The following is a 15,573-nucleotide window of genomic DNA, read 5'->3' as shown; positions in this document are numbered from 1 at the left end:
GCAAACATACATAGTAAAAAAGATAGTGAATACCAAACACAATAACTCCTTACTTATGATTTCTTTAGGGACCCCCTCCAACTGGAGCACTAGTCTTAAAAACTCCAACCACAGGGAAAATCACAGGATCTGTGGTCTTACTGTGCAGTGCATGAGTCAGAATTGGGTCTCCTCAGCTGTTGAAGCCTATGCAGTGGACAGTATGACCAGATGCAAATGAGGGACATGACAACTCATTGAGACTTGAAGAGGACATCTAGTGTCAGGCAGGGCAGACCAAATTAGACAATTCTCACAGCCAAGCTTTGACAGCAAGTATCCATCCAGGCAATTGGAGAATCTAAGGTGGATTATGTCAGCCAATGGACCTTTGAAGGATATCCTCAATCTTGGAGCAAAGAAATCAACAACACCTCAAAACTATCAAAATCACTTGAGCAGTGCCCTCAGAACATGTTCCACATTGGGCACCATGGGATGGTATCAAGTCGCTCTCCCACATCCCTCAGTGCTGATGTGATTAGGCATCCTGGGAGCAGCCCTCTCCTCTTCTCTTTTCCGTTCCTCCAGATACAAAAAAAAAAAAAAAATTGGAAACAATTGTCTCACCCTCTTTCCTTCATTTCTCAACCCTCCCCAACCTAATCAGTGGTCCACATGGATGTCTGTCCTTCTTAGTAATGTAATTACCAAAAATAATATTTTTAAGAAAAGAAAGAAAAATCAATGAAGCCAAAAACTTGTTCATTTAAGAGTTCAATAAAGACATTAATTCATATTATGAGAACTAAAATAGGGACCAATACAACTAATCCCATAGATACTAGGAGACTGTAACCTTTAAATTCATATACCTATGAATATATACACACAGTTAATAACTTTGGTAAAATGGACTAATTTCTTGAATAATGATCTATCAACATCTGCACAAGGAGAAACAGATAAGTCAGCCTTGATCCATTACAGAAATTAGATCAATAGTTAATACCTTCCAAAACAGACTGCAGCTGGCCTACTTGGTTTCACTGAAGAATCCTACTGAACACCTAAGTAAAAAATAATACTAGTTCTTTAAAATTTCTTCCAGAAAAAAAAATTCTGAACTCATTCTATGAGGCTGTACCACCAAAATCAGACAAAAACATCACCAAAATACTAGCAAATCAAATCTAACAATGTACAAGAATGCTACAATAGGGCCCGGTGCCATGACCTAGTGGCTAAAGTCCTTGTTTTACCTGTGCTAGGACCCATATGGAAGCCGGTTCTAATCCTGGCGGCCTTGCTTCCCATCACTCCCCGCTTGTGGCTTGGGAAAGTGGTCCAGGATAGCCCAAAGCCTTGGGACCCTGCACCCACATGGGAAACCTAGAAGAAGCTCCTGGCTCCTGGCTTCGGATTGGCTCAGCTCTGGCTGGTGTGGCAACTTACAGAGTGAATCAGCGGACAGAAGCTCTTCCTCTATATCTCTCCTCTCTGTATATCTAACTTTCCAAAAAGTCACTTGGGGAGTAAATCATTGGAAGAAGATCTTCCTCTCTGCCTCTCCTCTTCTCTTTGCAATAAAAATAAATGAATTTTTTAAAAAAGAATGCTATTGGGCCTGGCACGATGGTGGCACAGTGGTTAAGGTCCTCGCCTAGCACGCCCGGGATCCCATATGGTCACCGGTTCTGGTCCTGGCAGTCCCGCTTCCCTTCCAGCTCCCTGCCTGTGGCCCAGGAAAGCAGTCGAGGACGGCCCAATGCTTTGGGACCCTGTACCCGCGTGGGAAACCCAGAAGAGGCTCCTGGCTTCAGATTGGCTCAGCTCCAGCCGTTGCGGCCACTTGGGGAGTGATTATTTGGACGGAAGATCTTCCTCTCTGTCTCTCCTCTCTGTATATCCGCCTTTCCAATAAAAATAAAATAAATCTTAAAAAAAAATGCTACAATATCCAAACAGCAATGAATGTAATTTATCAAACTAATGGGTTATGTAAGGAAAATCTTAAGATTATAAGATACAGATTATTAAGATTATTATTAATCTTAATAAGATTATTAAGATACAGATAATAAATAGTTATAGAAAAGGTATGCCACAAAATCTAAGATCCACATATAAGAAAAAAAAATTAAGAAACTAATAGCAAAGGGGAACTTCCTTAACTAGTAAACTAAATCTACCAAATAATCTACAGGTAATATTAACACTTAATGGTGAATGTTTTTCTCTAAATTTGATGGCAAGATAAGGATGTCCCTTTTCATACTCCCTTTTAACAGAACTGAACTTGAAGTCTAAGCTAATGTAATGAAACAAGAAAAGGAAGGAAAAAACATACAGATTTGGGAAGAAGGGAAAAAACTGTTTATAGATGACATACCATTTATGTAGAAAATCCCAAAGAACAGACAAAAAATAAAATCAACATCCTGTACCCAGTAAGCAATTACAGTTATTTATCTGATAAAAAAAGTGTCTGAAATAATAATAAATTATATAATAATAAAAAATCAGAAAAAAATAAGATCCAAAAGGTTACCTCGCCAAAGAAGTTAAATAGATCAAAATAAGCATAGGAAAAGATGTTCAAAATCCTATATCATCAGAAAACTGCAAATTAAAACAAAGAAACGCAACCACACATTTATGAGAATAAAAACAATACCTAAAACTCTCAGAACTGTATAACACAAAGAATAGACCATGTTGTAAACTAGGAATTCTAATTAACAGCAATGTACTACTAATGATAGTTCATCAATTGCAACCGATGTATCACACTAGTATAAAATGTTAAAAAGTAATAGGAGTGGAAAAGAATATACTGGAATTCTGAATTTTCTGTACAACTTTTTTCTGTAAATTTAAAATTTTCAAAAGATTTATTTTCGGAGCCAGTGTTGCAAAGCAGTGATTTAAGCCAATACCTGTCATGTCATTACTCTATATTGGTGCCAGTTCATGTCCCTCCTATTCCACTTCTGATCCTGATCCAGCTCCCTGCTAATGAATCCAGGAAAGCAGTGGAAGATGGCCCAATTACCTGAACCCCTGCTACCCACATGGAAGTCCCGTGTGTAGTACCTGGATCTTGGCTTTTGTCTCTTCTTTTTGTAACTGCGACTTTCAAATAAATGCATAACCTTTTTTTTTAATAGAGATTTATTTAATTGAAAGTCAACAAATGGAGGGAGGAAGAGAAGAAGAGAGGAGAGGGGAAAAGAGGTGGGAAGGGCAGGAGAGAGACATCTTACATTCACATGTTCACTCCCCAGATGACTGCAATGGCCAGAGCTGGACCAATCTGAAGCCCAGAGCTAGGGGCTTCTGCCAGATCTCTCACATGGGTGGCAAGGAAGCAAACTCTTAGGCCATCTTCTACAGCTTTCCCAGGTGCATTAGTAGGGAACTGGATCAGAAGTGGAGTAGCCAGGACTCAAACTGGTACCTCTTTGGAATGCAATGCAATAGATGGAGGCTGTACCTACTTCACTATGATGCCAGTCTCATATATAAATCTTAAAGTTTAGTTTTGAAAATCCATAGGGGTATCTACCAAAAAAGTCAATTTTACTGAATGATCATTTAATAAAACAAAATCATAGCCATTCTACCAGAGAAACAATTTAAGTTTGTTATTTTACCATACAAATATTTCCTATTTAAAGTATGGCTTAACCATTATGCAGACTCCCTTTATCACCAAGTACTTTGTTTAAATTTACCTTTAAATTAAAAAGAAAATCTGAAATCATGCTGCCATAAAGAATATAAATGTGCCTGAAGACACTGTTCATTGTACGCTCTTCTCCCCTGGTATTTATCAAATGACGTGCTAATTCCCCAGAACATAGATCCTAATTTGGCTTCACCTAGTAAATTTCTATCTCATTTCTACCTTTTAAATGTAATATGAAAAATGTATTTGTTAAGTAAATCAAAAAAGTTACCAAGATCTGGGATAAGCCTGCAGAAATATTTAAAAGAGAAAGGGCAGGATTCCGATTTGATTAATAGACAATGAGGAACTCTGGGAACTAAATGAGGTGCATCACAATATGGCCTTGTTGAAGCCAATGGGCATAGAAAATGAGTCTTGGCAGATGCTTTGAAAGTGCTTTACACCAGTCATTTCTCACCCAAAATGCTCTCTTCCTCAACCCTGAAACACTGATTCTAAACAGATGGCATGATAATCCGTTAAAGACATTTAAGCCAAGAAAACAAGTAGAGGAGCTTATTTCCAATCATTATTATGGCTGGCGTGGCAAGTCAATGAAATATGTCTTTACAATGAATGTTCTGAAGTACTTTTTCTGAGCCAAACAAACATTTAGAAAGGTCTACTGCAAGATTCAAGATGAATGAGAAATGGTTTCCGCATTGTATGAATTTAGGTCTGCTATGAAGACAAAAACCATTTTGTCCTGACTACCCACTGCAAAAACAAAGCCCAAAAGTCAGCTGGTTCTAAAGCAGGGAAGTAAACTAAATGGTTATATGCAGGAGAATAAATAAGGAAAAGGTCACACACAAACACACACACACACACACACATACAAATGTTATTCAGCCTTGAAAAAGAAGGAAATTCTACAATATGGATTATATCTACAAGACATTATATAAATTCAAACAAAACAATCATAAAATGACATATATTCCACTTATTTAAGATACTTAAAAGCATTCCAAATCATAGAGACTGCAACAGAAGGTTGCCAAGATTGCAAATAGTGAGAAATGGGGAGTATTCAAAGGTTTGGTTTTAAAGTAGAAAAGAGCTCGCAGAATGATTCTCCTAAGATTTACCCAATATTTTGAATGTATACTTTATACCACTGAACTCCTATAAATGTCTGATGTTATATGTATTTCATAGAGCCAATGAGGTTGCCTATAATGGAAGGAAAAAGGAACCAAGAAAAACCTTGCATTTTCTTTATTAATCCAATAACTGAACCAGGTGTCCCTGTATCACTGATGAAAAAAAAAAAACCAGTTAACACTTAGAAATAATGCTTTTTTACAAAGAGCAATGTATTCAAATTCGTTAACTTGAAAACTTCCACAAAATATGCAAATTGTATCCTCTAGAGGCAGAACAAGTGGAGAACAGTGATATGCTCTAAGGAGGGACCAGCCCACTCTAACCCAGAGCACACATTTTTATCGGGATGTTTTTGAGGATCAAAGAACTAACACTGCAAGTTAATTTGAATACTAAGCTAACAGGAGGATGTGCATATATTATTTGTTTTACAGTCCATGTGTAGAAACAAGGTTAGTTACAGAAACTTATCAACTTATTCAGAACCAGAACTATTAGCTGAATTTCTGATGAGTGGAGTAACCAAACCTTTGCTTATTTGCTCCCAAATTCCTCAGAGACAAATGGCTCAGTGTCAGTGCTGTGGTGCACAGTGAACCGTGGCCTGCAGCACTGGAATCTGTATCAAAGTGCTGCTTCATGCTCTAGCTAATCTGCTTCTGATCTAGCTCCCTGTTAATATGCCTGGAAACCAACAAAAGACAGCTCAGGTGTTTGGGACCTTGTCACCCACATATGAGACATGAACGGAGTTCTGGCTCCTGAGTTTGGCCTGGACTAGCCATTGTGGTCATTTGGGGAATAAACCAGTAACTGCAGGATTTCTCTCTCTTCCTCTCTCTAGGCCATTCTGCCTTTTTGGATATCCATAAAACAACAATTTCAGTAAGTTGTTCAAAGATCTCAAGGTCCCTAAGTATTCTCAGCAGGTGTCTATATTTTTACCCCAAGTACATTCAATATTACATATTTATCTCCAGTGGATCACTTCTAATAGTATTTGAACTGAAACCACAGATATATTAATCTGTTTGCAAGTGCACACATGTTTCCATTTATGGGTCTTTATCGAAAAAAAATAAAAAATCATAAGCAATGCTAAACATTCATTTCAGGACAGACTAATCTACATATAGTATAACCAGTGGAAACAAACATTTTCTCATAGATCACACTGGACAAAAAAAAGCCGTAGGCCAAAATCCTTATAACAAGGTCCTGGAAACCTTTTGTAAGTTATGAGATAAGATACATTTTCATAATAACACTAACTGGTTACATACCTTTTTCACTCTCATTTTCTCACAGGTATTCATGACACTGATGTCTACCTGAGTCTTTAAGATTTGTGGTACTGTGACAGATAAGCTGCATAAGTAGATGTGAGACTCCTGTTGTCTTTTATTAAGCTAAACATTAGTTTAGTAGAAATCAAATTCACAAAAAAATTTAAAACAGGGCAAATCCAAATGTTTTTGTTTACAGACATACTTTTGACCAAAATGTATTATATTAACATGTGGATTTATTATTGGCACTTTAACATAAATCAGAGAGCTAGCATTTTCAAATTTCTCAGATTTAATTCTAGTACTATATTATTAACAAATATATCCTAAGTTCTTTGAGGTTATAACAATTTTCAAGACTACAATGGTGTCATGGGAACAAAAAGTTTGAGAATTAATGGTTTGGGGAATATTTTGTATTCACCAATAATAGCCACCCCCTCAACTGGAAGCAATTAGCAACCTGGGAGAATTTTAGAACTACAACAACTGTCTAAATTTAACAAATTTCCTTTCAAATGTAATTTATATATTTTTAAATGGTACCTTGTCAAGCAACAAGAAGAGAAAGATTCCCTTATAAAATATTCTACTAAATCCATTAATTTCATAGACTCAGTAGCAATACTGGATCTAGAACTCAGATTCAACTAAGAAAGAGTTTGGTGGCTGACACAAGAGAATGAGTACCTAACCAACTGCTCCCCTATAACAGCTTTGCACTCGGATAAAGTGCAAACCACTGCTACTTGAGGGTTCTGGAGATTGATCAATGCCAGGCAGCATTTAGAGCAGACTCCAAAATTGGCTTAAGAAATCAACCGACTCACAGGGGAGATTTCCCCTTTCCCGTTTCTTTGTCTCGAGGGTGGCTGTGAACTCTAGACAAAGTCAACTATCATTCCAGGTGAAGGGACCTAGGGAAAGAAGTCAAACAATAAGGGATGCCAGAAAGGAGGAAGCCAGGCAAGGAGCACCCCAACTTCTGTTTAGATGTAACTGAAGTCTCTGACAAGACTATATGCCAGGGCCTGGCGCGGTGGCGCAAGTGGTTAAAGTCCTCACCTTGCATGCCCGGGATCCCATATGAGCGCCGGTTCTAATCCCGGCAGCCCCTCTTCCCATCCAGCTCCCTGCCTGTGGCCTGGGAAAGCAGTCGAGGACGGCCCAAAGCTTTGGGACCCTGCACCCGCGTGGGAGACCCAGAAGAGGCTCCTGGCTTTGGATCGGCATAGGAAATCAGCCGTTGCACTCACTTGGGGAATGAATCCAATAATAAAAATAAATCTTAAAAAAAAAAAAAAGACTATATGCCAAAAGTTCTTCAAGCAAACAGAAAGCTGCTTGAGCTTGAGGTAAAAGGTAACTACAATCAAGTCTTGAGCAAAACGCCCACTGCAGACATAGCAGTTTGAGTGTAACAATTAAATTCATGCAAAATAAACATCAATATTGTTTAGGACGAAGTACACAATCCAGAGATATCACTAAATTATTTTTACAGTGTCTAGGATACTATGCAATATTATCCAGTATATGAAGATTTGGGAAAGTATGACTTACTCTCCCAAAAAGAGACAACCAACATATGGCAACCCCAAGATGACCCAAATGTTAAACTTATCAGACAAATAATTTAAAGTCACTCTTATAAATAGGCCTAGTGATGAAAGTATAATAGTCTCCTAAGGTATAAATAGATATGAAATCCCAGCAGAGAATTAAAAGATGTTTAAAATATCCAGGAAATTTTTCTGCTTTTACTCAAGAAGGGAGTAGGGGAGAAAAGAACATTACACAATCATAATCTTAAGGACAAACTCTAATACAGTCATTTAAAACATCACATCCCAACATTCCTCAACAAAGGTAGGTGTAAAATTCTTTAATTATTACCAGATCAAATCCAACAAGATACAGAAAGCATTATTTACTAGGACTAATACAAATTTATTCCAGAAATGTTATGTTTAGTTATACACTTACAATTAAATCACTTAGCTCATTCTGTTATCAGAATGCAGAAAAATCATACAATCATTTTAATGGATCCAGAAAACCTACTTCTAAAAATGCAATATTCACTCCCGATTTTTTTTTTTTAAAAAAAAAAGCAACTTAGAAACTAAAAACAACAGTGAATTTCCAAAACCTAAAAGGGGCATTGCTAATATTATATTTATAGGAGAAAGGATAACTTGCTTCTTACTAAAATGAAAAACAAGGCATTATTACCATTCTTATTAATTTTTTTAGCCTTATACTGTGGTTCTAGCCATTTAAATAAAGCAGAAAATTTAAATAAATGCCCACATTTATAGATTTGACTGTTTAAATATAAAACCCCCAAAGATCCCCAAAATAACTGACATAAGTTAGTAATAACAATACTTTAATATATAATTAACAAACTATAAATAATTCTATCCCTAGATACTAGTAGCAAGCAAGTGAGGAAAAAGTAAAAAATAATTTTATGTGCTTAAGCAGATGTTGGACACAGAATTTATCACTTGTGACTATGGCATCCCATACTATACATAGTGCTTGGTTTGAGTCCTTGCTATTTTACTTCTAGTTGACTTTCCCATTAATGTACACATTGGGAAGCAGCAGAAAAAAAAATAACTTGAAATGAATCACAGGACTTTATAATAGAGGAATCTAGGAGACACTACCTTGACTATATGATGGAGGTTATTAACCACAGTGATTGGTCATAAAAGCAAGAGACTAAAAACCATATAGAACAAACAAGACTAGGAAGCCATGATAACCCAAATCCAGTGTTGGGTCATCCAGAGCAGACATTGGAACTTAAAAGGGGCTAATATTTGGGCCTGGCACATTATCCTGGTCACTAAAGTCCTTGACTTGCATGTACAAAGATCCCATATGGTTATTGATGGCTCAGCCTGGCTGTTGCGGCCACTTGAAGAGTGAACCAGCGGATGGAAGATCCTTCTCTCTGTCTCTCCTTCTCTCTGTAAATCTGACTTTCCAATAAATAAATAAATCTTCTTGGGGCGGGGTGTTCTTTAGAATCTCATCTGATCATGAGAAAAATAGCAGACAAATCCTAAGAAATACCTGACTCACACTTCTTAAAACAAAGAAAGTCTCTGAAATTTCCACAAGTAAGAAGAGCCTCAGGAAGCGTAACTACTAACTCTAACGTTTTCCTTGATGGAATTTTAGAATATAAAAAGAAAACTTGATAAAAGCTAAGAAAGTATGAATAAAACATGTAATTTGGTTCATGAAAATTTATCACTATACATTAATTGCAGAATATGTAACATATTCTGATAAGACATTAATAGTAGAAGAAACTGGGTATAGAGTATACAAGGTGAATTCCTGTATCATCATTCTAATAATTCTATAAATCCAAAACTGTCCTAAAACAAAAAGGCCATTTATTTAAAAAGAAAGAAAAAAAAAAGGTGGAAATACTGGTGAAATCTAAATAAATGTAATTGCCAGTAATAACATCTTAGTGTTAGTTCTTGGTTTTGACCATGTATCATGGCAATGGTTATATAAGCTATTGATATTAGGGAAAACTGGGTAAAATGTTTATGAGAACCCTATCAATTATCTCTTAAATAAAATCATATTTTAAAGTTAAAATATACACTAGAAGATTTATTTTCTAAAGGGGAAGAAATATTTCAAAACTTCTTAAAATATACGTGACTACCAGGATATGAAAAATGTTCACCAAAAAAAGGTAATTTAAAAACAAGAGAAGGGGGACCCAGTGTGATGGCAGCTCAGTTGCTAAATCCTCGGCTTACATGCGCTGGGATCCCACACGGGTACAGGTTTGTGACCCGGCTGTTGCACTTCATCCAACTCCCTGCTTGTAGCCTAGGAAAGCAGCAGAGGACAGCCCAAAGCCTTGGTACCCTGCATCGAGGTAGAAGATCCAGATGAGGATCCTGGCTCCTGGCTTCAGAATGGCTCAGCTCTGGCCATTGAGGCCACTTGGGGAATGAACCAGTAGATGAAAGAAGATCTCTCTTTCTGTCTCTCCTTTCTTAAGTAAATCTGCCTTTCCAATAAAAATAAATAAACCTTAAAAAAATGTGAGCCCAACATATCCATTAGAACAGCTAGAATTACAATGGCATACATTTGCTTCACAATGACAGGGTTAAAACTCCACTAGGTGAAGATTTCAACACATAGCAAGCAGGGAAAAATAACAACAAGATCTCTTAAATGAAATAGATAAATCTTTGAAGTTTCACTCAAGAAATAGATAACTTGGGTCCAATACAGAGAGCCCAGTGTTGATGTGAACTGCGTGGCATTTACCAAATTCCATGACATACTCAAGGTGATGAGGACAACTGATGACAGAATAGCTCATGAGTTAAACACCACAGTTTCAACAGCTTCCTTTGCCGGGCAAATTGATGCTAGCCAAACCTGTAAACAACTTTGAGCCTGATGGCAGCTCATGCCAGCAGGGATAAGTGTCATAAAAAAATTGTATAGCCCAGACCTCAGGAGCAGTAAGAAACCTCCTACAAGAAAGAGAAAAGAATTTGGATTTATTTTCTAAGAAATAACAGTGTTGAAATGGATGTAGTTAGAGCTAAAAAAATTGAAGTGATACATGACAGAAGTTGGAAGGCGTTTAATGAGTGCGATGAATTTACTTCAAGCCTCATAAGAATGAATAAAGCCAGATGAGTTTTTGTTAAGGACCACGTCATCTCACGAGAGGTAAGCACAATGGGCATCAACAAGGCAGGCTTCCTAGAAAGACTTCTGACTCGACAGTCTAACACTTTTTGATGATCTCAGCCCCATTTAGCCAAGACCTCAAGTATAAGTAATTCTGATAATTATGTAGAAAACAACTAACTGCTATTGTAGGTTTATTTTATAAAAAGAGATATTTGGGAAAGTAAAATTTTGATACAGAAAGAAAAAAAAGTAGATAAGTAAAAAACCCTGTAACTCCTAAAGAAATTGAATTTCTGTGCTAATAATTCCCCACAAAGAAAACATCAAGCCCAGATGATGACAGAAGTAAATTCTACAAAACTCAAGAAATAATTCCAATTATTTAACTATTCTTTTCAAAAATAGAAAACAAAGAAACTTCCCCCCAAAACTGAGGCCAGCATAACACAAAACAAAAACACCAAATTACCAAAGAAACAAAATTATAGACCAATATTCATTATGAATATATAAACATATGTGTGTAAAAATCTTTAACAATCTGAATCCAGTGACATGCATAAAAATGATAGTTTATCATAAACAAGAGGGCTCTTCCTAGGAATGCAAATATTAAGCAATAACACTCAAATATCAAGTGAAGCATATCTCTATTAAACTAAAAGATAAAAACACTTATGTCAAAAAAAGACATATAACCCTAACCCTAAAAAATAAAAAAACACATATGTAAAAACTCACGATGACAACAGCAGACATTTCATAATATAATTAAATGTCAAAGAAATAGAATATAATGTGAGAAAGTGCCAAGTCTTTGAGAATCACCAAGTATAAATCCAATTATTTTAAGAGAGAGTCACTCAGAAGTAAAAAGAGGCCATCTTGGAAGTTAATCTGATTTCTTCCAAAATCAAAGAAAAATTCTCACCGTGTTTTACTTAAGCTCTCACTGTGTTTTACTTAAGCTAAAGATAAAATTAATTCCTATACACTGAAAATACTTGGGTTGAAGTATAATCGCTTTAGGTTGATTTAGAAATGGAATGGGAAAAAGAGATAACAGTAAACATTACAGGTAGATGGCATTATTTATTCCTCAAGAGGAGACAAGTAAACCAAATTCTCTATAAGTCAAACAGTTACAGTAAAGTTGTTCTCTTCTTCAATTATAAAAGGACATTATATTAGAAAGATTCTTAAATTCAACAAATATTTGTTGAGTACCTATCAAATATATTTTTAGATGTTGAGGTTGTAGTAACAAAAAAAAAGGAAAGATTAAAAATTTCTCCTTTCACACAGATTAGAGAGACAGAAAACTACATAAAGCTTACACCATGTAAAAAAAATAGTAAGTACTGTATAGAAAAATAAAACCCGCAAGGGGACACAATGCACAGGATGGGGGAGTGGTCATTTTACATGGGGTTAATAGGGAAGTAGATGATTTCTAGGTTCACTTTCAGTTCAAAACCCAGTGATTTTCTTCTGTGTTCACAGGCAGCAAAAAAACACACAGTGAACCTCTGAGCCTGACCTCTTTAAGCTTATACATTCTATCACCTTGTTCTGTGTGTCACCACTTATATTTTAGAAAAACAGGACTAAACACACATTTTTTTTCACACTGAGACAAAGCATAAGCTGTCAATTAACGAAACAAGTAGTTACCCAGTTCTGCCTTGGAAAGAAAACACGAAAAATAAAAGCCAGCAATTTTTATCTAGGCAAAGGTAGTATTTTTGTATATTACAGAAAGGATTAAAATTCGCTAGTTTTTCTTTCCTTCCAGTAAAATTATGTTCTAGAATTTGGCCCTTTAATGTGTCTAACTTATAATAAAAGGTAGTTTACCAGTATCTTTGGGATGAAAGATTTTGCATAGACAAGGAAAATCGTGAACAAGAATGACTAATGTCGTTATTGCAGCCACTATATTTTGAATGCCTGTTACATTTCAGGTCAACACCAGTAAATATTAGGCTGCCCTACATTAACATTATTTACAGATCAAAATCAGCAATTTTATATAGTGGGAACTAATCATTTACAGTTTTGTGAGTCTATATGGGCTAATTCTGTTGCTTCAATTCTCCACTTACACAAATCTTCAAGGTAACAAGGAACTTTTGTTTGGGAATATATAGGCACTCTGCCATGCTGACAGCTCTACAAATGACAACTGGAAGATGGCTACCTATTTGACTCAAACAAACACATTCTTAATTTATCTAGAACTTCACTAGAAAATCTGAATTATAAGTACCATAATCTAGAGCACAAATTTTATCAAAAGCTTTTCATAACTGTACGGCTTCTATTAAGAAAAGCTCAATTTATTAGTTATATATGTCATTCTGCTTAAAAGATAAACTCTCGGTTCTGGAACTGATTTTTTTTTTATTTAAACTAGGAAGAGTATAGAGCAGTCCCAACTGATAATATTTTAAGTTTATCCACTTGGGTTGGGATTTCTATTTCTTTGGAAATGCCTCAATAATACAGCACTTCCCAAGAGAGAACACTGTCCCCAAGCCAGACTATTGAGCTCTACCCAAGTCATTTTTAAATATAATTCTTAAAAGTGAATTGTTCTGTGCAGTTTATTTTTGTTCCTCCTGACAGTTACTTTCCCTTCACTACACAATTCATGTTTAGAGTTCACACTTGTAAGACATTGATGAGATAGTCCATTAATTATCTTCTAAGAAACTGCATGTTATGATATTGAAAGCTGAGGATGTTTACGTCCAACATTTAAATGTCAACAATAGCATTCCATGAAACATCATTAAATGGTAACAAGTATCTAAGGTTACTGAGCAAAATTAATTCAAAAACAGCATAATCCCCTTTAGTGAAAAAGGAGTTCAAACAGGTAAACATGAAAACCTACCAGCTCATTGCTTGTAGATGTGAGTCTTAGTTTTTCTTCAATTTCCTTTCCAATTTTCTGAACAGTTACCTGAGTCTGTTTAATTGCACACTGGGCTCTATGAAGCCTAGAAATAACAAGTTGTAAAGAAATTTAAGTGAGTTAACTACAAACTCAACCCAGAGTGATAGACAGAAATGACCAACCTCCCAGGACAGACAAATTTAATGATGAACCCAAGCTGTTTTTCAATTCACCAGTATGCATACAATGAAATAATGGGGATTACAACAAATCCTATAAAACAGCCTTTCCTTACTTTCTTGCTTGCTTCTCGTGTAGTGAGCTAGAAGACATCACCAGAATCTGGCACAGCCCTTAGAAATAACATGGTCAGAACTTGTTTTACATATGGAAGTAGACTATCGCCACTACAAAGGCTGACTTTTAATTATTGGCATCAATGGGGAAAATCAATGTTCACAATAATTCCGAGTTATGAAGGTTCAACCAAAGCAACCATCACCCTGAAACACTTAAGAAAAAAGCAAACACCTGAAGGTACTAAAGACAAGGGTACAGGACTTAAATACTACAGGGACTTCAGTTGCAACCACAACCTCAGCAAGGACACTGAAAACACACAGCTATTTTTTCTGTTTTGCTTTAGCTATAATTTTGTGGGGATTTTGCTTTTCAGTCTCTTCATCTTTGCTGAATAGACTTACATGCTGTGAGTATGACTCAACAGGGTCATTAATTCCTATGCATGGACCTTTGTATTTTCTATTAACATTATCATACAAAGAATCATACACACAATACAGATGGATTTCAAAAAATATTATTTTAAATAAAAACATTCCAGAAACAAACAAACAAAAAAAGTATGATTGTATGATTCCATTTATACAAGCCTCAAGAAGAGGTAAAAGCAATCACAGATGACAAAAGTATCAAGCTGCCTGGGTGGGACGGGATGGGGGTGGAGGCATGCAGAGATAAAGTTTTAGAGAACAAAGGAACTCCCTAAACTGATGAGAGTGCTCTCTTTTTTCTTGTTGTTTAAGATTTGTTTTATTTATTTGAAAGGTAGAGTTACAGAAAAAGGGAGAGAGGAAGAGTGAGGAAAGTGGGAGAGACATCTTCAAATCACTCCCCAAACTGCAGCAACAGCCAGGCTAAGTCTGTGCCAGACCCATGACAGGAACCTTGAACTCCATCTGGGTCTCTCACATGGGTTGCAGGGGCCCAACCACTTCTGCTATTTTCCCAGGCACATTAGCAGGGAGCCAGATAGGAAGCAGAGCAGCTGGGACTCAAACAGCACTCACATAGCATGCCTGCCGGCACTGTAGGTAGAGGCTTATTCTGATGTGCCACAATGTCTGCACTAATGATCTATATCTTGACTAGGGTGAGCATTTATGCTGAACAAAGAATATGAGATTATGATCTGCATATTGCACTGCGCATAACTTCTACTTCTATATTTAAAAGTTGGCCATCAATCCTAATCTGAAAGTCGAAACATATGTGGGAGGTCCATGTTATTGAGGATTTGATGGTATCAATATTTCTGCCAACTTAATTATTAATACCACACACTAAAATACTAATGACTTACTGCTGCTGTTTTGGAAATTGCCTGATAGCTGAGGATTTCTTGGGCCATCTAGAACAGATCAACTCTTATTAAAGGTGCTGTGTGCATTAGATCCGTAATTCAACAACTTCTCCAGGCTATCTAAGGATTCCAATAGAGAAGATAATCCTCTTGCTCTGGGTATGCACATGTATAGAGCAGCTCTAAAGAAATGTTAAAGGAAGAAAGGCATTCTATGATATGGTCCCTACCTGCATCTACAAATATAACTTCCTGA

At 36.2% G+C, this 15,573-nt stretch overlaps 1 protein-coding gene and 1 pseudogene across 2 annotated transcripts in view; one reads left to right on the top strand and one right to left on the bottom strand.

The window, feature by feature from the left end:
* UVRAG (UV radiation resistance associated) overlaps positions 1-15,573 on the bottom strand; it is a 292,819-nt gene that overhangs the window by 145,178 nt on the left and 132,068 nt on the right. For both annotated transcript variants that reach the window (XM_040963924.1, XM_040963925.1), the window contains exon 7: positions 13,712-13,817. In XM_040963924.1, the coding sequence (XP_040819858.1) occupies positions 13,712-13,817 (106 nt within the window). The remainder of the gene's footprint in view (positions 1-13,711; positions 13,818-15,573) is intronic.
* On the top strand, positions 9,828-10,805 carry LOC121145257 (annotated as a pseudogene).

This window comes from Ochotona curzoniae, unplaced genomic scaffold (genome assembly GCF_017591425.1).
Source record: "Ochotona curzoniae isolate NIBS_2020 unplaced genomic scaffold, NIBS_Ocur_1.0 scaffold_3223, whole genome shotgun sequence".
Taxonomy (NCBI): domain Eukaryota; kingdom Metazoa; phylum Chordata; class Mammalia; order Lagomorpha; family Ochotonidae; genus Ochotona; species Ochotona curzoniae.
This window is presented reverse-complemented; position numbering and strand designations above follow the sequence as displayed.